Consider the following 25,966-nt stretch of genomic DNA (forward strand, 5'->3'; position numbering starts at 1 on the left):
GAAGTTGAACAAATAAACATATTCTTCCTTACTTGCTGCAGCATATTTCAATATAATTTCTACTTGAATTTTCTAAGCTCCTTTTTCTGAAAGTTAAAGTAAAGGAGCTGAAGAAGCATGTCATAGCTCAGTAGTGTAAAAGACAATTCCTCATTTCATTGCCTTTATACAGGGCTGTATATAGTGGTGAAACAACATGTCTTTCCTGTGCATTTCTACGTGGTGTTTCCTCAGTACTTAGGTCTGCTCTATGATGCTCTTGCAGAAGGTGCTGAACAGCACTTCATGAGAACTGCCTTTGTATACTTGCAGGAATGTGATGAAAGTGTAGCTTAAGCAGGAAGGTGAAATAATTGATATTGAAAACCAAACAGAAAACTTGGAAAAAGAAAAGTGGCAGTCCAGGATGGAGAACAGCTCGATAATGTTTCCTCTGCTCTGAGCTAGTGTAAATGACCTAGCTATTTTTGTATCATAGATGTACAGGAACTTGTTAATTCTTAAAGCTTGTGCAATATTCCCTGTAGGTTTTCATGGGAATCATAAAATTAAAGTACGGCAATAGTCTTTACTAGTGAATGTTATGTGCTCCCTTTCCCAGGATAGTTTTAGACATTTTACTTCTCTAGTCTGGAATAACTTCTTTTATGTGTGAGTATGAAAGGGGTTTCAAAGTGCTGTGCTTACGTTCAGTGCAATGCCTGGAGTCCCTGTAAGATCTCAAATAGGGTTAAAAGAGCTTAAAATGATGCACGACCTTCATGTTAGACATCTATCCTGATTCTGTTTTTCATTAAAGGATACAGGAGCCTTGAATTAAGTATATTTTCATGTCAACAGTCGCATTTAAAGCAACATGTTTTTAAGCTGGCCAGCAAGTTTTTGAAAGATATAGAAGGTTTGAAGAGGCTGCATGTTTGAATCTCTGGGACTATAGGAAGTATTGTGTTAGAGACAAAAAATCTTACTGTGCCTCAGCTAACTTTAGACATCCATGAAGCAAAAATCTGTGTCTGAGGTAGTCATCGAAGCCTTCTTCATGCCAGGCAGCAGGGGAGTACTTTTTGGCACTTCGTCTGAATCTAATGTAGACATTTAACATATGTTGGTTGCATCATGTCTACAGTCAGGCAAAGTGAACCTCCCTCAAATTCTTTCATGTTTCATAATCTCAGATCTCATCCAGGGCTGCTATCCTTGACTGCACTAAAGATATGTTTGGAACTTATGGGATTTGATTAAAAAACATGACATTTATATGTACAAACAGGGGATTGTACATATGAAGTAATTAAGCATTTGCCCATATGTGCTCCTTTAACTGGGATCCTAGCTCATGCACTGGTTAAGTTCAAGAAAAGAGTTGGAGCAGCACTAAGTGCAAACTTCTAAGAATTTGTATTTCTGAATAGTTCTGAGATTAAAATGTGAAACTACGATATTGTAAACCTATTAGAGATCCCATAAGAAAACAAACAACAAAAAAAAACACAACAGAAGCAAATTGCTGAAATGCTGACAGCAGTCTTTTTTTTTTTTTAATCTAGCAAATTCAGAAACTACGGAGAGAGCTGGTTGCATCCCAAGAGAAAGTTGCTACCCTTACATCTCAGCTTTCAGCAAATGTAAGTATTTTTGCTTGTGATCATAAACAGTATCAGAGAATACATTATCAGATGGGCTACCAGCCCTTACTTAATTCAAGTACCAACACGTGATCTGGGAGACTCTTACTATTTATTTATTTTGGTGTTTTTCAAATTAGTTATTTCATTAAGTGTCTGTATTGTCTCAGCTTCAAGCAGAAGAAGTAATCAAACACAGTGGAAATAGAAATGAGAGTTTCCACACTTGGGACGTGACAACAGTCCTATCCATTTCAGTTCCACTCTCTTCAGAATCAATTAAAAAAAGGCCCAAAAGTAAAGAGACACAACCAAAGAAAGGGCATGAATTGTAGATTCTGATAGAATTCATTATAATTTCATTTCACAAAGATAAGTCCTGCAAAATACAGATAGACGTGGAGAGAAGAACAGTATACAATTCTATATAGAATTCATATGCTGCAATAATTGTGCTGATATATAACTAATGGAAACTGGGCTATTTCACAGAGAGGTCCCTGGTGTTCCTTCCAATTGTCATACACTGGTAATATGAGTTATTGAATATGTTATCAGAAAATAATGCCAGACAGGGAATGTGAGCTACAATCCTGTCTGGTTACTATGGTTTCAGATGAAGTTACCGGACAGTTACTGAACAATCTGTTGTATAGTGATTTTTAAATGCAATTCAGGAGATAACTGCAGTTGCCATTCCCAAGGAAAGCTGAGATGCAGTTGCAAGAGAGTATCATTTTGCATTTCAAGAAAGCAGCTTCCTGATGTCTTGGGCAACCTAGAGTGTGCCTTTCTTCAAAATGTAGATGTACTGAGTATTTAGATCTATAAATAGTGTCATTATTTTCAAGAATTTATTTCAGTTGTTGAAGTAGTACTATGTTCATGTTGTGGGAAAATAATCTCTAGCTGTATGAAAGCTACTTGTTCTCTTAAGACTACCACACAAATGTAGAAGAGCTAGTCTTAGCACTTTCTGCTCTGTTGAGGTGGCTGCAGAAAACCTGTGGGTGTTTGTACCTCTGTAGCAGTATGGGTTGCCAGTCTGTCCTGAGTTCTGAGAACAAACTAGTGAAGCAGACAATAATGGAGTCCTGCAATGTTCGTAAATTCAAAAGCTAGATTCTGGGTTGGGTTATTCATTTGGGAATTTATGCCTATCCTCGGTATGCGGTTCCATCTGTCATGTATTTTAGACACTAATCTTCTTTGCCACAGTGGGCAATTCTTTACTCACACATTCTGAGAGCAGCAAACTAAAACCAACACCAAGAGTTCAGAAGAGCTAAGCCAGCATGCCTCGGGTAGTCGTGTTTGCTAACAAGTCTGTTGTTCTCTGCAGGGCACTTTTCTTTCCACCAAAATCGCAGTGTTGCAGCAGCTCTGCCTTGTGGTGGGGCGCACAGGGAGGTGGGCTGTGGCTGGGCTTGCGACACAGCACCCTCACAGACATCCCCACAGCCACTCTGAGTGCCCTGCTAATGCCCACGCAGCAGCAGCTGGTGTTATCCAGAAGAGTTAACTTGATTCCTGCAAGTGCCTGACCTAGTGAAAGATGTCCCTGCCCACAGTCAGGGGGTTGGACTAGATGATCTTTAAAAGTCCCTCCCAAACCAAAGCATTCTGTGATTCTGAGCAGTGGTGCCACATCAGTAAGACTAAATTGTTTGCCTGTGGTGGACCTGTGCTGGTGGAGTTCTGAGCCCCTCTGATGAGGATAACTCTGGCTCTTGGTACCATGCCCCACTTTACTCTCTGGGCAGAAAAGCAGTTTGCCCTTCTCTCCTTCCACTAGTACCAGTGTATTCTTTCTTGCTGATGTGTCGAAAGATTACTCTCTTTAGTCTCCATCCTTTTCCAGTCACACCATCAATGCTGTAGCCTATAATACAGTAACAAGGGCAATAGAGTGAGGATGGCAAAGCATCCTCCCCAGCAACTGAAGCAATGAGGCCACTGTTCGGTTCATTTGGCCCAATTGCATCCAGTTTCTCCCCAGTGTTAGTTAGAAGTCATTGCCTGTATCTCTGGTCAGTATTCCTTTCTGTGGAGTAAACACCATTCAGACGGGTGTCTAATAACATTACCTATTCCAGACAAGTTTTCAAAGTCAGCTCCAAGTTACAATTAAATTTGGTCCATCTAGATTTGGTCAAAGAAACTGAGTCAAGCTAAAAATGGATAGTTACATTTTGGCCTGGTTTTCACTCAAACTCTGCTGCACAGGTGAGAAATAAGTTGGATTCAATCTGATTAACTCACGCTGTGTTGGTTGGGGATCTGGTCCCATACACTGCCTCTGGACTTCTGAACACCTGGGAAGAATACTCATAGCTTTTCTACTAATCTAATTGGAGGGGTAACATTTTCCAGAAGTACCAAGTTTTTAAACCTGTATGTGCTTGTATGCATATATATATATATATATGTGCACGCACACCGTGTGTTGTATAAAGGTTAATTTGATCACTTTCTTTTGACTGTGTCACCCGCCTTCTAATCCATCTCTATGGAGACAGTCTTTAAACTCTAAACCTATAAGCAATCCTAAAGCTGATCCTTTTAGCACATGGGGTTTTTAAATGGCACCACAGAAATCTTTCCTTTTTCCAAATCCCCAACATGTGGAATTTCCCTCAAAATTAAACTTGTCAGGAGCATGAAACTTAGAGGCTTCAAATTCTCCAGGCATTAACAAGAGCTTTAGACACCTTCATGATAAAAACAATCTTAAAAGAAAAGTAGATATTACTAGTTATTATAAGTAAATATTTTTTTGGATGCTGTGATGAGAGATATACTTTACAAAACCAAAAAATGAAAAGTATTTCACAATAAGCCTGGTTCTGAGTTCTTTTTCTGCTATTTCTGGTACAGAAGACGTAAATCATTAAAAAAAAAAAGCATTTCCATATTAATCCAAAGGATCAAAAGAGACCCCTTAAAGATGTGTTAGTACTAATTCTGTGTAAGCACTTTATGTAAGTAAATTCTACAAAGCATCACTTAAACATCAGGAATAAAATCCAGCTTGAAAACAGAGTGTATATACAAATATTTTAATTGTGATATGGCCTCTGAAATTTAGGCTAATTACAGAATTGATATTTAAATGCCAGTGATTATACACTTTTCATAAAAATTATGAGTGTAACTAACAAATACTTTATTTGATTTGACAAACTTATGACAGACCCAGATGGGCTTTTAATTTTCATGAACTTGTACTGTCTTAGTAATGTTTTGCTTGTGTGTATTTGTTTATCATTTATCTCCTAATCTAAGAGACATATTTCACCAGCCCCTGGCATTTAAAGGAAAAATAGTCCTAATCACAAAAGCTGGAATTTTTCCTCAGAAAAGAAATCAAAACCATGTTTTACTCTCTAAACGGATAATACTACTGTGACCCTCATTTTGAGTCACATTTGCACTCCGGTAGGCTAAAACCTAAATGAGCAATAAGCCTAATGCAGAAAAAAGTTTGGTAACTCTGCCCATCTTTTCTGTAGTTACATCCATCTCTGGCAGGCAGAGGACTGTATGACCAGAGTATCTTCTGCAGTGCCTTTGCTGACCAGAAAATTACTCAGTCATTTCTGATGCCTTTGCTATAAATGCAATCGTCTTAGCCTTAGTCCTACGCTCCCCCAAATTTTCGTACTTTCAGTGTCTGAAAATGGGCGGCACTTTTTTCCTCACTATAGTCTAGAGAAGGAAACTATTAATAGCCAGAAATCTTCTTCCCTCCCAGTTCATCTCAGGCTTGAATTTGTTGTTACCATCTCCCTTTGTAGAACTGAGCAAAATTATTGTATGTGAGTGAAAAAAAGAGCATCTTGTTCATCTCATTTCAACAATATTTGTGTCTTTCTTTGCTTCACCACCAAAGACTGTTGCTGACAGTAGTACATGTGTCATTAGAAGACTGACAGGCTGAAATTTGACCTATTTTGTCAAACCTTTGCTTGATATTTTATTTTATATCAAAATCTGTCAATTGGAAGTTATAGCATTTCACAGGCATTTTGGAAACCTCTGCTAAGACTTTTCTTATTTGGTTTCATTTATTATTCAGATTTTGTTGGCTGGACTCAAGTACTGTGCTTGATTTCAGCAGTTTATTTCATTTGATTAACCCCAAAGTGTTTCACCTGCATATGATTAAATTCAAGCAGGGCCCAGCTGTTTGGATGCTTAATTTACAGTTTTTTTCTGAGATTCTGGCTTTTCCTCTGGTGCCTGGTTCGATGTTGCTGAAGGACAAATCTCAATACTAATTAAGAAAGGGCCTGTTTTCAGTGCAGAAAGTGTCCAACCAGCAGACTTCCTACGTGACTGACAAGGGCTCAAATTCCAGTGAGCAGCCTGAACCCAGCGTGTTCGGAGGGACTTTGATCAGTGCTTTGTACTGTATAAAGCTGAAGGGTGCATGCTTGCAAACTGTAGTAGACCCAGGATGCCAGTAGAAAGCGGAGGGGGTTCGCTGGCTAATACTCTTGTTTGGCCAGCTCTGAACCACTATCCTACAGCCAAACAACAAGACAATAGCAGGCGGCGAACAGAAAAGGTCACCAGATGTACAGTTGCTTCTTGCAATCAGCCCGATCCCTTCTGGCCTCTCACACCTCCTTTCATTCAGCCATGTCAGGTGGGAGGAAATTTATTTATTTACCTTTGTTTTATAAACCTGAACACCGCAGGTCAGATCGCAAAGTGTGTCAGCAGACAGTCTTTGGATATGCCAATGTCATGTTCAGGATGGGCTGTAAACCTAAAAGCTGAGGTATTTGGGGTTTGGCTGGCTGGGATAATTTACTAAGAAGGAAATGTTTAAAATCAAACCTGTCATCTTAGCACTGAAGTCATTCCCTGAGCATATATCTCTTTGACTATTTCCAATGGGAATTTCGCATATTAATAGAAGTCAAAATTAATCCATATGTGATGGATCTACAGATTAAGAGCTGTACATCATCTGTGTATCTAATATGTATATCATGTCAAAGATGGATATATTTTGCTATAGGCATACTTCCATCAATGCCCAGTTACTTAACTGTAATTCCAGTATATCTATTTCCAAGTACAAATGCTACATTCAATTGTGAAGATATATTTTTACTCTAGAGTAAGTGTTATTTAAAGCGCATGCAGCATTCAGGCATTTTGTATGGTATTCAAATGATGCATGTGATGAATGAAACTACTGAATCTAACACAGAGATTTCTAAGGTCTGAGGGATTGGCTGTAACTTTAAAAAAAATTCTATTCGTAAATATTTTTACAAGAATGAAAGAATGGATCCTTTTGGATAAAGTAAATAATCCTCAAAAACTGAGGATTATCAATCCAATCAAAATCAATTACCAATTTCATAAGTGTAAAATAAGTTTCTAATTAGAACTTTTAATTTCTTATGAGCATTTTTAAAGTCACAGTTACTTCTTTCTACTTGTTTCAATTGCTTTCTTTTCTGAATTATTTTGCATTTAACTATCTAAATGCAGTCTGATCTTAAATGGGAATATATACATACATATGTTTTATGCATAATTCCACATGCATATAAATATACTGATAACCTAGCCTTTTTCAAACTAACTTTTCTTATTTTGTTACATAGTATTTCTTTTGGGACAAATCTGCATAAGATTTCAAGAAGTAGGAGTTCCCTAGATGGCTGAATAAATAAACATTTGCTACCATGGGGAGAGGAAGCACAGTTTATTACTCTGAATGTAAAATTAATACTTTGTATTTCATAGAAGAGTATTCTGTTGTAATAAACACTTAAAGTAATGAACAACGTGATTGAAGGTTTTTTCTCGAATAGTTTTTGTTTGATGGGCCTTTGAATTATGTTTCTTTGTTATTAGCAAATCAAGACCTGATAGTCTTTATCTCAAATGAGTTAGGAAGGATCCGTCATCTTGATCCAATTACATTTATGATGCAAAAATTTTAGTGTGCTGCTCCAAGACGGTAATGTACTCTATCACAGGCTGAATTTTAGTAAGAATCCATAGCTGTGACATGGCTGTCTTTCTCTAAAGACTATCAGACAATAACTTAATAGTTTCAGTGACCTTTGATGACATTTATAATGATCTTTATAGTTCTTAATTTTTCTTATGAGTTCCTTAATTTTTCCTATAAAAGTTCCTTGTGGTTTATTCATGTATGATATAAGCTGAAGTTGTAGCTATGGAATAGGAAAATAGTTTGCGTAAATATGCACAGTTAGGTACCAAAGAACTGTGGTTATTACAGTCTAATTGTGAGAAATGGACAAAAGCAATGCATAATTAAGCAAATGATTCCTCTTTTCAAGCCCTCAGTCCCCATTGTTATTCTCATGTTAAAGCAGAACCACGGGCCATCAGCCAAGCCATAGATTTTTTTATGAGGCAGGGAACAGAGAGCTCCATTAGGTTCCTGTTAAACACATGTAATGAAGAGACATTTGGCTATAATTCTGTGGTAGTGCATCTACTTTGCCTCTGATTGTGTCTGGGTCAGTGGTCATCATCTTTGGAATTAAAATACCACAAATTAGCCTGGATATTTTTAACATGTAGCTAATTATTAAAGTGAACAGTAAGTTTAAAAACTAGTTAGTTTTGTCTTCTCAGAGGAATAGAGCAGTGAAAACAACTGAAGGTTCTAGTTTCCAAACTAGCTAGAATAACTTTATATCAATTGACAGGTTTCAGAGGTGCATTTGAAACGTATTCCAAGTTCATTTTATTTAAACTTATAACTTCAAGAATATAGCCTGTTATAAATGTTACAATAGGAATATACACAATTACTAATTAATCTTTAAGAAATTGCATATGTGTCTAGTTCCATGTTTATCAAAAGTTAGTCCTTGGGGTACGTACCCTTTACCAAAAGAATTATCCCTAAGGCATCTCTGGAGCTGCAGAAAGCAGGTGGATTGACCATTATCCCCATAAGTACCTAACTAAATTATTTGGTAATAATATCATTTACAAGAAGTAAACTTGTAATAAGTTTGATAAGTATAAAATAAGGAGTTTACAAGATACTGAAATGTTTATAGCAATCTGAAATTATTTACAAAACACAAAAGCCACTTATCAGTATAACAGCTCTGAAGTGGAGGCACAAAAGTGGGCCACTATTATATATATTATAATCTTTTTTTATTTGTGGAATAATACACAGAGCAAGGTGGAAAGAAGGTCTTTTCCTTCTCCTAAAGTGCGTAGCAGAATCCCTTTTGGACTATGTCTTTTTCTGATTATACCTCAGATTCAGTACAATCACATACATTTGAACAATTTCAATTATGCTTGTACAAGCATGCAAATCTGTAATGGAAAAATTTGGCAGGCACTGTGTGTGCCTGTACTGCTATAATAAAAAATAAATTTTCTCAGTGAGGAAGCTCAGTTAATCCATTTGTGCATATAAATACGTTGTTTGTGAGCTATATTTCCCAGTGTACCGTAGTGCCTATGTTTTATATATGCCTTATATTTTATATAAGTTTTTTATTACTTTTATACACATATATATAATCAATATAGGATGAATAGACTAAGTAATGACCTTTTATAAAACTAACTGTGATATTTTTTGTTTGGTTCTCAGGATTCCTCTGAAGTGTTTTATTTGTGAGGTTAAAACTTACCTTTTAAGATAAAAAGTACTTGAATTCCCATGTTGAAGTGTTCAGTAATTGAAAATAATTGTTCCTAGACTTCTATTTGGGAGCAGACATCTTTTGGCCAATATATCAGTAAACTCAAAGCAGGGCATTAAATCCATAATTCATTTCCAGGCAGAGATACCTGAGCTAATCTCCTTGGGGGCTAAAGAAGCCTGAGGAACACTGGGCACACTTGACTGCTTCACCTCTCCAAGTTAGCTCAGCCTGAGTTTAAAACCAACAGAAAAGTGCTGGAAAAGACGAGCTTGGAGGGCAAAAATATTTTTAAAAAACAAATAGATCTGGGAAAATTGTCCCATTGTCACGACAAATGTTGTCTTCTATTTCTTTCACAGGCTCATCTAGTAGCAGCTTTCGAAAAAAGCTTGGGAAATATGACCGGCCGATTGCAAAGTCTAACAATGACAGCTGAACAAAAGGTAAGTTTACCAAAGTAGATGCTTTAATGTGGAAAACAGTCAGCAGGTTATATTAGATTTTTGTTTAAAAAACACTGAAAGGAAACAGGGGCAGCTGTGACAACAAGACAGACAGATCTTTCTTTAATGGCCGTTGCGATCAAATCTTCATAAAGCTCCAGAAGAATGAAACTGCGCAGCATCAAGTTTACACAGACAATATCATAGAATAGTTTGAAGATAAAATCTTTCGTTTCCAGATTTTAATTAAAACATATGCAACTCTAGGTTTAATCCGTACTGAAAGATCCTGTAACAAAAACTGATCATAACCTGCTGGAGTGCTTCATTCCAGCCTGCCGGCATTGTCATAATAATAGAATTATGTGAAGGGAAGAACTTTAAGTAAAGAAAAACTACTCCATTCAGAGAGTTAATGCAGGTTAGGTATCCTATTCATGAGTAAACAGTTTTGGCTTTCACTGTGCTGTTTTGACTATTAGGGAAAAAAATCTAAACCTGATAGGTAGTAAACTTAATGTGAGCCTTTGTACCAAGCTCAGGATTAAGAGGCTGCGTAGCACCTTCCAGGATTGAACCGGTGCAAGTTTCTGCCCTTATTCATTTTGAACAGTATCCTATAAACGGAAAGGCCTCCTTGAGCCAAACTGTGAAAGAAACTGTGTATCAGTAAGCTATTAGTCACCACTGGAGTCAGTGTAGCTGTCTATAAAAATAAAATTTCACAGTCTGGTTGAGCACCAACAAATGAAATGTGGTGAGACTCATTGTGAACAGGATAAAAAATATTTGTATTGCTTGCTTTTTTTCATCTTAAGCAAAAAAACACAACAGAATTTTCTTAAAACCAAAACTTCTGACTATTTTGCAAAAGTATAATTTTCCTCAGAAGGTTTTCTTTCCAGAAGAGGTTAAACAGTGACATTGAAACAGATCATCTCTAAGCTTCTTTCCCAAAAGATTTGGAACATGTTCTTTTCCTTCTCTTCTTCTCTCTATTGTTGAGGCTGAATTCCTTTAATCCTCATTATATAAATACAGGCTGGAAGGACAGGTTTAATGCAGCAGTAATAAAAGCTGTTTTTTAATTAAAATTGGCTGTGCATTCTAATACAGAACTTCCTGCACTCAAGTGGAGTAATTTTACTTCAATTTGCAGAACCGTTGTTATTAAACACGGGTTTTTAAATCAAATTAATATTTAGCAAGTTAAATCTGTTGAATCTCAGTTTGAGATTCATCCATTAAACAGTAGCCTCACATACTAAGGGATATAATTCAATTGGTTTTGTTGTCTTTTGCAGTATCATTGTTGGGTTTCTCTTAACTTTATAATGAATGTTCAGTTGAGCTCCTTTTTAGATTAGTCTTTGTTAAAAAAGTTTTATCCTCCTTAAAAATAGCATGATCACTTTATACAGAATAAATGTGAAAGAATATGTTAGTTGAGTTTAACATCTTTGGAGCGAAAATATGCATTCTACTTAGTTGTTGCCCTAATGTTCACCCAAGCAGTCCCATGAACTTCAATTTGACCACTCTTATCTTGACATTTTTTTTAGCTTAGACAAACATTGTTCCTTGTGCCATATATTTTGAGCTCTCTTTGCTCTTCCCACAGGAATCTGAGCTTATAGAGCTAAGGGAAACCATTGAAATGCTGAAAGCCCAGAATTCTGCTGCACAAGCTGCTATTCAAGGAGCCTTGAATGGTCCCGATCATACCCACAAAGGTATGTTTTTGTCACTATTAAAATAAAAGCAGAGTTTCTCTCCAGAAAATAAAAAAGCTAAGTCACTACTTTTATGTTGTTTTGGGGACTGTGTTGCAAGGGCAAGCACATTCTGCAGCACATGGTAGGCATACTTGTGGTATTTCCAGAGCTGGAAACCTTGCATGAGCTTCCTGTTTGCCAGAGTTCCTGGAGCCTTGTCTTCTCAGAACCGGGTGGCCAGGAATTGATTGCTGAGTGTCAAGAGTTAACCCTGTCGCTGCAGTTGTGTATTGAAGTACACCCAAGAGACTAGTGAAGTCTTATGGTGAAACATGGTTATAGCTTGGAAATCCAGTGTAAGTTGTAGCTCTGAAAATTGGTGTACTCATTGGTAAAAGATGGACTGACAACAGCTCAGCTCCTTTGCAAGGTGCTAAATCAGTGCAGGAAAGCAGGCATTTTAAATTCCAGATTCTGAATTCATTTGTCATTGCAGTTAGGCAGATATCACATGATAAATATATACTTCAAAAGTGCCTGTTGATAAGCAACAACAAAGGAATTACTTGAAGAAAAAAAATAATAGAAGCATTCATTTTTGAGAGTGTCATTGATCTTTCTTTAAAGAGGTCATTATTTAGATGTTTGCCTTAAGGTCATTTCATTGTATGACTTGAGTATAGCAAAGCTAACTTCTAGGACATAAAAAATAATCTAAAAAGTAATTTCCCTTGGTATTAGCGGGTATGTTCTGGAAGAATATTTTCCAGCGATTAAGATATAGTTATCAGAGACTTTTAAGAAATTGAAACTCAAAAGCCTCACCAACCATTTCTAATATTCTCCACTTCTTGGTTATTTTGTTTCATTCATTTTTAATGAACTCCTGCCTGCTTATTTCCATCATGGTATATTAGAAGGTGGCATCTGAATGCTGATTAGGCCTGCTACAAGTGAAGTAATGCCTATAGTCGTCAGAAAAAGAACTGTAGCACATGTGATAGTAATAAGTCAAGTAATCCATCTGTAACAGAAACTGCTTAGCTATGAGGTTATGCCTGCATAGATTGCTGTGCAGGGTCATTGCCTTCATGCCAATAAAACCCTAGTTTGGAGAAGCTCCTAAGTGTTTGCATAATTGTGTGCATCCCCATTGACCCCCACGTGGTTTCTCACAGGCTACAATAGCTTGAATTGAAGCCAGTGCAAGCATCAATGCCATTTATGTTCATTTACACTCCCTTTGAGGAGGAAGATGATACATAAATAAAAGAATGATTATTATATTGAAACAGAGACAAATGGATTTCACAGTAATTTCTTTTCTTTAGATTTACGTATAAGGCGGCAACATTCTTCAGAAAGTGTTTCCAGCATCAACAGCGCTACAAGCCATTCAAGCATTGGCAGTGGTAATGACGCTGACTCCAAGAAAAAGAAAAAGAAAAACTGGGTAAGTGCTCAGCAGGTTTAAACCTATCTTTTAGCTATTATGTTGTTTCCTAGTGCCTGAGTAGCATAATGGTCCATTTCATCTACAATATTCTTGTCGGGCCAGACAGATATGAAGCAATTCACGTGTATCCATACTGTGACACTCCCAGCAAGCTAAAAATTCTTGAATATCATCGGGGAATTATTTGCGTAAGTCAGGATAATTTAAAAACAAACAAACAAACAAACAAACTTAAAAAAGCTGTTGTGACCAAAACCATCTCTGGGCCACATTGAAACCCTGTTTGATTTTTCTTCAGTCAGAGTCTGATTCAAAGGCTTAACTCAAATATGTTACTCAGCTATGAAGGGAGTTGAAATCTGTTAAGAATTCTCAAGTAAAAGTAGTATGGTGTTTAAAGAAATTAAGATGCTTCTCAACTGGAACACACAAATACCACATAGTGCTAAGGGTTTAATCAAATACTTTCAGTAAATAATCGGAAAATATGTTTTTGTTGTTTTAAAAATATTACCTGCATAAACATTTGTTTTAAAATACTGATCAGCCTTCATTCCCTTGATTTGTAATTCCACACTCTTTCATGTTTCTGCAAGGTGAACTCTAGAGGAAGTGAGGTGAATATAAACCATGGAAAATTTGGCATGCATCTATAAAGAACCCTATCTTGGCATGATTGCTATTTATTTTGGCAGTAGGCTTTTATACCTTCTAAAAACAGATTATCCTGTATGTCTTCTCAGTTTGTCTCTATTCATTTTAATCTCAAAGTTTAGAGTACAGAAAGGGGGAGTGTAGCCAAAATCCATTTCTTTCTCATTAGATATCATGAGCTGGAAAGGACTTAAATAATGTTTCTCTGATCAGTGGTCACACTCCCCACTCTCCAATTATACCATGAAAATAACATTTTGAATACCTCATTTTTTATAGAGGAACCAGTTTGTCATTGAGTTCTATACAATTTTAATCAGAACAACTTTCTGAAAAATAAAACCAAAAACCAACCACACTTTTCCTAAGATGAAAAACTTCTGTATTTAGACAAAGGTATCAATGAATGGGCTAGTTAAAATTCACTGCAGACAAAACTGTTGTCATCTTGGCTCCTGAAATAAATGGCTCTTTGGCTATTCTGTCCCTTTTCAATACTGGATAAGAGCTTCTAGAGGGAAAGGCAATGCTTGTACGTTCAGAGATCTTACTACTCTAAAGGAAACTGCAGCAAAGAGTATATACCTTTCAGCTAACATTCTTCTCAGCAGTACAACAAAGCAAGCCTCATGTCCCAGCTTAAATCCTCTCGCTTGTGATCTAAACCGTAGCATTTGCACTGTTTGGCCATTCAAATTTTTAACGGGGAAAGTAAATTGGCAAACCCAGTAAATTGGACTTGTCTTTTGATTTCAGTATTTAGTAACAGCAGGTTCTGCCTGTACCTAGATGCAAAGTGGTTATTTAAAGCCAGCCCTTGAAGGGAATGCCATGGGAATGGGATTCCACTGGGGCTTAATGGTTTTAAATGAGCACCGTCTCCCATAGCCGTACCACTCGGTCCTGCACTTTTTCCATAGCATTACGTTTGCGCTGCGCTGGATTAATAAAGTCAAAACAAAGCACTGTATCATGTTTTTAGAGATACTGTGTTGCATATGTTAATACCTTGCTTCTGTATACTGACCTCAGGCAGTGGCTAGGATGGCATCTGCAAACTAACTCTTCAAAACATGAGCTGCGCACAAATTGCTGTGACGAGGAAAATAATCTTACTCTATGTTTGTTTTCCAGCTAAGAAGCTCTTTCAAACAGGCCTTTGGAAAGAAGAAGTCCACCAAGCCTCCTTCCTCACATTCAGACATAGAAGAGCTGACAGACTCCTCTCTTCCTTCGTCACCCAAATTGCCCCACAGCTCAGGAGAGTGCGGGGCAACATCAATGAAACCATCACAGTCAGCATCTGCGTAAGTCTCTCTCTTGGCAAACCTTTCTTTCCAAATGGGATGGACTGTGAAACAGACTTTCCCAAGTGTGGCCATTTGCAGTTGAGAAACCATTGCCAACAGCCATGATCTTTCAATCTCACGCTCCATCCATTTGCCAGATTTCTCATGAGCTTCACCCCATTTACACACTACTTTTCCAGGAGCTCTTTCTTAGATCATTCTGTCCTCCTTTTGCAGCCTTTACCCAAAATCATCTAGCAGTACAAACTCCTTTCCAAACGCATATCCAAAAGCTTATGTTGTGCTCTTCCTGCACCATTAACAACTTTATCATATCCACTTAATAAAGGCCAAATATTACAGTTTCCTTTCTTCATGACATACTAACAGTGTCATTTTATTTTCCAGGTAGCTATGAATTTTTACAAGATACACATCCCTTCTGTTATTGCTTTATCTACTTTGTAGCTACTAATTTATATAATTTTTACTCTATTTCCCCTCTTTTATCAGCTTCAATTTTTTTGCAATATTTTACTTTTATTTTTTATTCAAATCACCATCCTTAAGATTTCAGGACTGAGAACAAGTCGTCAGTCAAAAGCTGTCCCATTTCTTCATTATTTTTTGGATGTTTAATATATTCTTCTTACGGAGTTCTCAGATCCCATTCATATTCTTCTGCCTAATTTTTTCTTCATTCTGCTAAACTCATAACTTTTTCCAGTTTGGGGAAATCAACTTCTTTGAATCAACAAACGCGTACTACTGATGCCAGCCTTACTTAGTTTGTTCAAACTGAGAATAATCAGGTCACAACTACTATTCCTTAGGTTAGGTGCCTTTTATAATTAACTTTTTATACACTCTAATGATTTTTATAGAATAGGTTTAGGAGTTGGACAGCAAATATTCCCTCAAAAGAAAACCCTCCACAATAAATGTTTTTCTTTCCTCACATTCTCTACAGACTAGTCAGGAATAACTCATCTAGATCTCTAGTATTGTTGGTTTTTTTATAGGAAGCTCACATATTTATGGTTTCAGGTATATGTGTGTTTTGGAAGGAGGATTTCTACATGTTTGGGACCCTTGAGTCTGATTTGTTATCAACCAAAAAATCACTAGTAAAAGCCTTAATAGAAAGTGCTTGAACTTAAACAAAACACTTTTATTCTACAAAATTATTTACTCATGATTCACAGATCTGCTCTTATAACCTTATTCTGTTTCCTTTCTGCCAACCCTGGTTTTTCCTCTGTCTGACTTGCTCTCTAGATGTACTGGTGTTCACAGAATTTATCAAGGGCAAAACTACATATCTAATCTTTCATCCCAAGCTCTTCACATGGCCATTTGGTCTCTGAGCCTTAACTTCCTAAATTCTGTCCAGTTCACAGCCTTCTGGTTCTTCCTCCATAACATTTTTAAACATTAATCTTTCTGATTGTATTATTACATTTTTTATTATTGTGACCTTTCTACACAGGATAACATAGATTCCTTCCCTTCCACAGAGAGATCACGTAAAATATATTTATTTAGTCAGCAGCCTGTGTTAAAAGATCATGACTGACTTACTCCTTCTACCCAAAGCAGCCTATTGATTTAAAAATCCTGAGATTGTAACACGAAAAAAAAAGTAAAACTCTTTCTTTCTAACTACTTTGAACCTTTGTCTGAAGTCTGATCAGGCTTCTGAGCTTCTTTCTGTGACTGCTCAGGAACGCTAACTTATCTTTTTGTTTTTCTTCCTTTTGATGAAGTCTCATCTTTTTATGTAATTTTACAGTTGCAGGAGCTGAGTGTTGAAGAGCTCTGGAATCTGCAAAAGAAAATTCAATTCAATTCATACTTTCTCCTTCTATTCTGCTTATCTTACCAGTCTGGACAGCTTCTTCCAGAACCATAACCCCACTTTCTGCTTCATTTTTATGTTCTTTAAAGCTGGTTTGCTAAGGTCTTTTTGTCCATCCCTTCTCAAGATGGACTGCAAAAAAAGCCAAAAAGAAAATAGCCAACAAATAGATACGTGACTTCCCAGTTGTCCAAGTTGTTGTATGAGATAATATACGCATGTAAATAAAATTTCATTTCTTATTTGGTTAGCATAGGTGTGGGCACATCAAACCAAGAACTGTATCATAACATTTGGAAAAAAATCCTAGTATATGCCTTTATTCATTTTTACTCACATTTAAAATATTTGTGCATGTTGTGAATGATATTCATTATTTTCCTTCTTCTGTTTGCCATATCTTTTTATTTGCCATGAACTTCTTCATCTTCCCTTTGCTTACGCTTTCTTTATATATTTTCTTGACCTGAGTCTCATGTTCTAAACCATTACCTTTACTTTCTTCCAATTGCATCTGTCTAATACGTGTGTATGCAGGTCATCTCTAGTCTGGGCACCAAAGAAAAGGCAAAACGGTCACGTGGTCTACAAGCATAGATCCCGGTAAAATTGAGTGTGGGGCATGGAGTTGTATACCCAACTGCTGACCTGAAGAGTGCTGCATCTTTTTTCCCAAAATGCATTTGCATGCATTCTGGCAATTAAAAGTTGACCTCTGTTTCTTGTTTGTATATTAGTAGTAATAATCACAATAATAATACTTATTGTTATAAAATATTTTTCATATTTAAATTGCTCTGCAAATATTAACTATTTATAGTGACAGTAATAAAGAACAAATAACATTTAGTGAATTGACTGAAAATATTGCTTAGTGTAATAACGTAGCCAAATTCAGTGTTTTATTTTCTACTGCTTCTGTTATGCAACAGATCTAGGTCTGATGGTGACACAGAGAGGCAAAACAGTCTGACATGAGAACTGGACAGTTGTGGTTCCCTCAGCCAGTCATGTTTTGATCTTTTCTCACAATATAATTATTTCTCCCCTTAGAATTAATGCTCATGAAAAATGATCACATGGTGATTATTTTTAATCCAGTCTTTAAGGAAAAAAAAAAAAAAAAAACAAAACGAATCAGCATGATTTCAGATATCATACATTACCAAATGACAGACTATAGGCAAAAAGTCAGCCATCACAAATCAAAACCATTACAGATTAAAATCTTCTAGATCATGAAATCAAGCACTGTCTCTTTGTGTACTGTTCAAAACAGAGAAAACGGTTGACGCCTAGCAGATAATAAATATCAGTAGTACAGTTTAATCAGCATAGTTCAGTTCTGACTATTGCTACTTAGGAAAGTCATAACCTTTGCACCAAAGAAATGATGCAGATATAAAATCAAATTAAAACCAATGGGTGATACACACTCAAAGAAAAAAGTTTTCTGAAAAGTTTTTAACAACTTTTTTTCACCATAGTGAACTATCTAACTAAACTGGAAAGGTATAAAGCAAGCTGATCATTTCACCTGGAGAGGGCTTTTTTCCTTTTTTTAATTTGGAATTTGAGCCTTTTCATGTTTCTTTGATAAGATTCTTTCTTCACTCATAGGTTTCACCAGCAGCAAGCATTTTCTGTACTTTGATATTTAGTAATGACACTGCTTTGGGGGGAGAACCTTCCTTTAATCTCCTGCCTGTTTCCTGCTCCTCTTTAGGATCTGTGAGTGCACAGAGGCAGAGGCTGAAATTATTCTTCAGCTAAAAAGCGAGCTGAGAGAGAAAGAGCTAAAATTAACGGACATTCGTCTTGAAGCCCTCAGCTCTGCACACCATCTGGATCAGATTCGGGAAGCCATGAACCGCATGCAGGTCAGTGCAGTAGCTTAAGTGATGACAGGGGTGCACACCAAAAGTATGCCTGATGTATTTGCTTTCCCAGTACTTTGTTTCACGTACCGAAAAAATGTTGATACAAAGTAAGTTGCTAGATTGACAGTACTTCCAAAGGATGGGTACGATAAAGTGTTCAAGTTATAATAATGATATTCTTAGCATTTATATTAATAGCTAAAATGTGTTTAAGAGATATGGAAGGATACATAATTCCTGCCCAAAGGATATTTGTTATCTAAAGCCTATGACTGGGAAAGCAACATGACAGAGAAACATATCAAGAAGTGATTTCTTCAGAACTTTAAATCCTTGGGCCATGTGGGGGGCGGGGGTAAATGTGCATACTCTCTCATCATTTCTGATTCCTAACCCAGTCATGGCTTGCCGAAGCAAAGAATGTAAAATTGAACTAAATTATTGTATCCATCTTCACTAAAATTTCACTACGTTATTTTGTGACACTGCTCCAAATTCTTCTTGAACACATTTTTCATCAAAAGACTTTTGCTTTCATGAGGCTGAAAGGATGTAGAAGGAACAGCAGTTCTTCAGTGGAGCATGGAGCTTTGTGGGACTCAGCTCTGTTGCCCACGTACAAGTGTCTAGTATCATGTTGGGTGCCCAAAAGTATCTACAACATCCACACAGTATGACATAGGTCCTTCAGTAGATCTGGGCCCTTCTGGAATGGCAGGTGAGATACTTAGGACACCCCTGAAGGCACTATAAACCTGTATTTGGGAAACAGAATCAAGGCCATGGGGAGGGGATTCAGGTATAGACTAGGACAGCTACATTTAGATGTCTAGGTACGAGCTAGGTGATAAACTCCTGTTGTAGTCAATTGAGTTTTAGTCCTGCAGTAGTAGGGCCTAGAGAGTTATCCTAAAATCATCCTAAAATAGGTACAGCGGGTGAAGTCGAGTTGTTTGAGCATAGGCACCTATTACTGTTTGCACCAGCCTCAAGTATTTACATCTGCACAGGACTTGTAGGCTTAGCATTCTACCCATGGAAGACCATGTTTACAATGACACTGGAAACCCACATTTATACGCTGAATCCAGCCCCAGTGGCTTGTCAGCTGAATTGCTCTGTGCTGGGTGCTTAGTTCAGGTGCACCTGCAGGCACCTTTGTAGAGATGTCCACAGAGGTTGTTTTCATAACTACCAGATTTGGTGTGTTTACTGTCTTTTCTAGACTTCTTTGTTTATACCATGCCTATAATAGTCTCAGCCACACCTTTAAACGTCTATGGTAGCCGCCATCCTCCCACGTGCTCACACCACTAGAGGCCAACATTGCTATTGGATATTTGGCTGAACTTCAATTAGGGGGAAGATTAATCAAGAACTGGTCCATAAATATGGGTTTCAATTGTCCAGACATATGTAAAGCATTTGATCTGAAGCCACTAAAAATTTTTTAGGAACAGTAAGGGATAGAATACAGTTAATTGCAATGGTGGAGAACAGGACATGAAGGCTTATCAGCTGATTACGGTCTTACACTGGGATATGAGTGCCTAAACCAGGTGAGCTCCCCAGAGAGAGGAGTCTGTTGTAGTCACAGGCCTCCAAAGTTTGACTTTCACCAAAGCTGGGCAGAGGCGACTAGTTCAGATGCTGTCACCGGTAATCACCAATTCTTCTGAAGCTTTCCCAAAAGGACAGGCAGCCACCTTGGAGCTGCCAAACTCTGTGACATTTTGGAGAATTGCTGAGGGTTGATAAGGGGAAAAAGCAGGATTTGTGGGAATGATATATGAATACTATGTGTATTCAAAGCACCTTAAAAATCTAAAGCTCAGTTGAATGGAAGACTGCTAAGAGTCGTGTAATTAATCAGCGTAAATTGCAGAGGAGATGGAGATTGCGTGACTCATTTCCCCATAGTTCCTGATTTGAACCCCAGGCTAAACTGGTGCATTCATCTGTTACCTTCTGTCACTATTTTGCTGGTTTGTCCCTTCCCTTTCACTATCTCCTCACCTTTACCCATATGATCTAATCTTTTTATAGCTGTTGCAGGTTTTTTGTGATGCTATCCCTTATGTTTTTACTTGTATAATGTAGCTCAACAGCCTTCATAAAAGAATAGGACTTTTAGCAGAGTGTTAGTGAATGAGAAATTAAATTTGATGTGCAAAACCATCTGCAAGAATAAGCAGTTGCTTTGTACTGTGCTTCATGAACCGACTGAAAGCTAGATTTAGCTGGTACCAGGCTGTTCTCAGGCTAAGTTTTCATTTTATCGTTGTACATTCAATAATCACTTGGCACCACAAAGGATTTAGCTAAAAAAAATTCCTAGTTGTTCTGATTCATCTGTCACTATATGTTTTCATCAAAGAGGGTTTGCTGGCTGTTATATGAACAATCCCATGTTTGAATGATCAAAAAGTCTTATTTGTTAGCAAGAAAGATTATGAAATTGTTAAACTATCAATTTCTAATTGTCCATTTTTAATTTCATTTCTCCTCTGTGAAGCTGCTGCTTAAATTTTACACTCAATGGCAGTTATAATTTTCTGTGACTTTAGAAGCATTGACATGTCTAAGATTTTAACAATAACTTCATTAACTGACTATTACCTAAGATATTTGACAATAAACAGTAGCTTACAAAACTGGGGATAGCTGGGAAAATTCTCACCATACTTTTATTACGGTCAACTGTACAATAAACACAGAAGCTTGAAGCTTATGTTGTTTAGGAACTGTCTTGAAGCAAAAGCTAAAACAAGGTTCTGGGGGTTTTTCCCTTTCATTTCAGAACTGAAGGCAATCCAGTTTTCACTGACTGGGTTATACTTCTTATATATAGTGCTACATACTGCTGTGAAAGTGGTAAGCCAGTTAGCTCCTGCAGGCAAACAGCAAGCACCAGAATAGTCACCCCCCAGTGGTTTCCTGAAAGAATAACCTCCTGTGCTTTTCTGTTGATTTCTTTTTAATACAGAATGAAATTGAGATATTGAAAGCTGAAAATGATCGTTTAAAGGCAGAGACTGGAAATGCTGGAAAGCCTGCCCGGCCGTCATCAGAGTCTTCAAGCAGCACATCATCTTCTTCATCACGGCAGTCACTAGGACTTTCTCTGAACAATTTAAACATCACAGAATCTGTTACATCAGGTAAACATGTTTTGGGAACATGCATGCCTCAGCAATTAGTAAGAATTTATTATTTTCACCCTCTTACTGGGCCATATATAAGAGGCATGCCTCAAAATTAAAATGCCTCATATCACTCAGGTAAATATCAGCTATATATTCACTCATGGAGATGAAGAGGAATACTGGCAGTCATTTTTGAAAATGTAGCTTTTAGAAGTTGCTGAATAATAGTAACAGATTGTTCATTACGTTTGCTTGGTTCCTAGCTATGATACTAACTACCTAGTGGGTCATCTAACTACTCTTTGGTCATCTAGTTTACAATTTATCTGAAAAGGACAATATCTGTTGTAGTATACATGGCAACTGTATAGATATATTCTCTTGTCCCTATGGGACAAATATGAGCATAGTACATGAAATTTTCTTTTTCATTTACACATCTTTTATCATTGATTTAGCTCCCTGAACTTCATTTCGTATTTGCAGCTGGGGCAGAAAGTGGTCTCAGTTAGCTTTATCCCTTACACTTTTTTAATGTGGTATAGCTAGTTAGCCGTAGGACCAAATCACCATTTATCATAGGAACCAAACCCCGCCTGGCTTATTAAGCACTGTCATTGTCTTCTGTGAATGAGAGAAAGCAAGCAGAACTTTGGTCCACATCCCGAACATTAACATTTGATTATTTTCCATGCCATAGAGTTTATGATAATAAGCCTTCTACACTTGTTTTGATAATGTAGCCAAGAAACAGAAGTGCCGTCTCTAACATTAGAATCAGGAGCAGAGCAGAAGCAAAGCAGCACTCGTTAGCGTAGACTCCACAGAAAGTATAATGCAGTCTCTGGAAGCAATAAAAATGTGGCTAATAATTGCAGAAAGAGTCTAGGCAAGAGTACAGCTGGAAATGTGCCAAACTGCCTGACTATAATTTGGATTGGCAGTTAGTCATATTATCTTGCCAGTCATTGATTACACAGATATTTGAATATTTCTTCTGGTTAATATCAGATTTTATATGAAAATTGGTATTTTTTTTATTTACATTCCAGCCTACATTTTTTGCCAGGTTTAACTTTTAGAATGAATGAACCTGAGCTGGGCCTCAGTATACAATGAAGTGTTCTAAAAACAGGGAGAAAAAGTTTAACTGTGGTTCCTGCTCACACACCCACATACATTAAAAAAAAATAAAAACCAGAACAGAATTTTTTTCAAATTGGTAATTGTAGAATCTCTTTCATGAGCAGCAACTATTAGCACTTTGTCGCTTGGCACTAACTCTGTCTAGATACAGGAATAAACATAATATCAGCTTTATATAATTTTCTGTGTTATTGGTTCTAAATGTTTTTCTAGCATGCAAAGTAATTACTTTTGGTTATAAAAAAATAAAGGAATAGGGGTGCCTAATGAGGAGTAGAGGATTTAATTTGATTATGAATCCAGTCTTTTTGATCATTGCGAGTATCATTTTGTTGCTGTGCCAGAGAACTTGGAAGGGTGACAGCTTCCTACCAAGTCTTGTGGGACTTCTGCAGCAGCTGGACTACTATTGAACAAAAGCCCCTGAGATATGGAGAGGTTAATCATGCTGGGAGCTAAGCTGAGAGAGAGAACAAGGGCTTTGGCTCATATTAAAAAATGCCATGGCACTTTCTGGGGAGATCAGCGTCTCCAAATGGCCATGGTCATCTGGAAATGACCAAAGCTATCCATCGCCACTTCCTAAGGTTATGACCATGTCCTTCAGATAGGTGTGAGTGGGAAGGGGCTCTGTGGTCACAGACACCCGTATTTCAGTCGGTCACTGGAGTAAAGAGCAGCAAACAAGGACCAGTACAAGACTCTGCCTGTACTGGCCCATGAAAAGAGTGCCAGAGCTCAGCCAAGAAGTGAGCCGGAGCCACCATAGTGCACCTAAGGAGGAGGCCTGGCAGGAGGTAATTAAAGCAATTAGCACCACCGTGAAATTAGACCCCTTTGGGCATCTTCTCAGCTCCTTGTGCCAGTGAGAGGGAGAGCTCTTAGAAAGTGGAATTTTTTTCTGGCCACAGAGTGGTTCCTCATTCCTAAAGACTTACAGAGGAATGTATTTAAAAGGCTACATGAGGGTCATTTAGAGATTGAAAAATTTCACAGGGGGATCAGTTATATTGTAAATTGCCCTCAGACAAACTGTGACATTATGGAAACTCTTAAGGTTTGTCAAATATACCAAAACACAAAACAAGTGAAGTGAAACATTCAGTGTTGGTGGCACCGAAAGACTGTCTGCCTGGAACAAGACAAGCATGGATTTGTTTTAGCTTACAACAAAAATGCTTCTTCATTCAATCAATTAAAAAATAAAAAACCAGCAGCAGAATCTGCTTTCTAGATCTGGGTGTAAGTTATCAAACATTTTACACGAGGACTTATTTTTTAATACATTCATTGAAGTCTTCTTTGGTTTTGCTTTGAGCAAGTGACTGAATCTTACTGGCACCTCATTTAATTTGGGTGAAATCTGACCTCGTGCAGACTATGACATGAAGTCGATGATTTTCTTCAATCACCACAATAAGAATGAGCAGGACTTAGGGTAGTGGGTTACTGTGCTGGCCTTTGAAGAAAATGCAAATCCACAATCTCTCCTAATTTGATAGTTAGTTTAAATGTCTAACAGTAAAATATTTGAGAGAACTAGAGGAAGACAGCAGTTTTATCCCTCGCAATAAGGCTGCAGGCTCAGCCTTCAGTAAGAAATACACTCTCCTGCTTTCTCATTTTAGGAGTTAATGAAGAGGTAGAAACAGAGGCACAGAGCAGATCAGAATCACTCTTTACCCCCAAGAAAAATGAAACTTTTTCTTAGAGGAATAGCTGAACACAGGGTCCCATATTCTGGAGGACTGCAAAGTGGTTTGCTAATGAACACTGTTTGTAAGCCTGTATGGTGAGGGTAGAAAAGACTCTATCCATGCCATGTGTACAGAAGGTAAAGAAATCAGCTGGAAAAGAAATTAAATGCTATTTTACTTAGCAGCAAACATATCAATGCAAGGATTTCTTGTTTTTCTCCTTACGACATTCTAAAGGGCACAATGAGTGCCCAAAGGTATAAACTTAATTTAGGTTTTAAACAACATTGCTTTTCAGACTTATGGCAATTTTGAACAAGTTCCAAGAAGGAAAGCAAAGTCAAGACTATAATGCAAGAATTTATTTATTTATGGATTCCCTATTCATTTCTACATGATTAAAGCTCCTCATATTGCTTCAAAAATTGACAAATTGTAATTTTTTTTCATCTCCAACAGAAAAGGTGAATTAGGAATAAGTACAGATTACAATGATTGTAAGTTGTTGTGATGGCAGCCTTTCTTTTTAACTGAAAAATCCTTTGAACAAATATTGAACTGATGATGTGAACATGTGATGTGATTTGTCAGGTTGATCCCTTCTCTTCTTTTATTGTAGATATTTTGTTGGATGATGTCACTGATGGAGCACTCCACAAAGAAGGTCATAGCGTGAAAATTTTAGTCACTATAAACAAAGGCTATAGTCGAGCTAAGGTAAGTTCATTACCCAAAGGTCTAGATGCAGAATTATAGCTCAGGCAAATCTTACAGTATAGTAGCTAAACCTGTTTCATTATTTTCAGCCAGGAACTGAAGGGAAATATCCTAAAGATAGCACCTCTCTTCTCTGTCATCCATGCTCAATACAGTTAGGCACTCTCCTCAGATTAATGTCATATGGCCTCCTTCTGCCTTTGTGGTGGCTCAGACACTACCAATTCTCAGTTTAATTAGTAGTAGGATGTTCTGGGACTTGCTATCTCCATTTAAAAGTCATTATAAACTAGATCTACACCTTGGACCCCTTAGGGTGCAACTACGAATATGCTGCTGAGGTAATCAATTTGGAATTGCATTGTCGTGTTTTCATGTTCTGTATTACAAAAAATTATAAATACAGTGCAACTTTTATTTATATTCACCTCTTTATAAACAGATGCAATCAAAGAGCAAAATAAGATACTGTATTTCCTTCCTTATAAAGATGTACCAAAGTAATATCATCAATACCTATTTCTGGCACAGAGATTATTAACAAAGTTGTAGCATCACATTCTAAATAATATTATTTTTTCTTCATTGGGAAAATTATGAATCTTCATAGGAAACTAATTACTACCATTTTTAGTCCAGTTTCCAAAAATCTCTCTTTGCA

The 25,966-nt window shown here is 37.1% G+C and overlaps 1 protein-coding gene across 15 annotated transcripts in view; it reads left to right on the plus strand.

The window, feature by feature from the left end:
* NAV3 (neuron navigator 3) overlaps window positions 1–25,966 on the plus strand; it is a 554,479-nt gene that overhangs the window by 514,448 nt on the left and 14,065 nt on the right. For 10 of the 15 annotated variants that reach the window (XM_087765091.1, XM_087765093.1, XM_087765082.1 and 7 more), the window contains 9 exons: window positions 1,548–1,625; window positions 9,664–9,747; window positions 11,369–11,480; window positions 12,794–12,915; window positions 13,515–13,535; window positions 14,707–14,879; window positions 18,446–18,599; window positions 21,586–21,760; window positions 25,208–25,305. In XM_087765091.1, the coding sequence (XP_087621217.1) occupies window positions 1,548–1,625; window positions 9,664–9,747; window positions 11,369–11,480; window positions 12,794–12,915; window positions 13,515–13,535; window positions 14,707–14,879; window positions 18,446–18,599; window positions 21,586–21,760; window positions 25,208–25,305 (1,017 nt within the window). The remainder of the gene's footprint in view (window positions 1–1,547; window positions 1,626–9,663; window positions 9,748–11,368; window positions 11,481–12,793; window positions 12,916–13,514; window positions 13,536–14,706; window positions 14,880–18,445; window positions 18,600–21,585; window positions 21,761–25,207; window positions 25,306–25,966) is intronic. The other 5 variants (XM_087765085.1, XM_087765086.1, XM_087765090.1 and 2 more) reach the window with 1 other exon arrangement.

This window comes from Nipponia nippon, unplaced genomic scaffold (genome assembly GCF_047370975.1).
Source record: "Nipponia nippon isolate SJK-2023a ecotype South Korea unplaced genomic scaffold, ASM4737097v1 scaffold_3, whole genome shotgun sequence".
NCBI lineage: Eukaryota > Metazoa > Chordata > Aves > Pelecaniformes > Threskiornithidae > Nipponia > Nipponia nippon.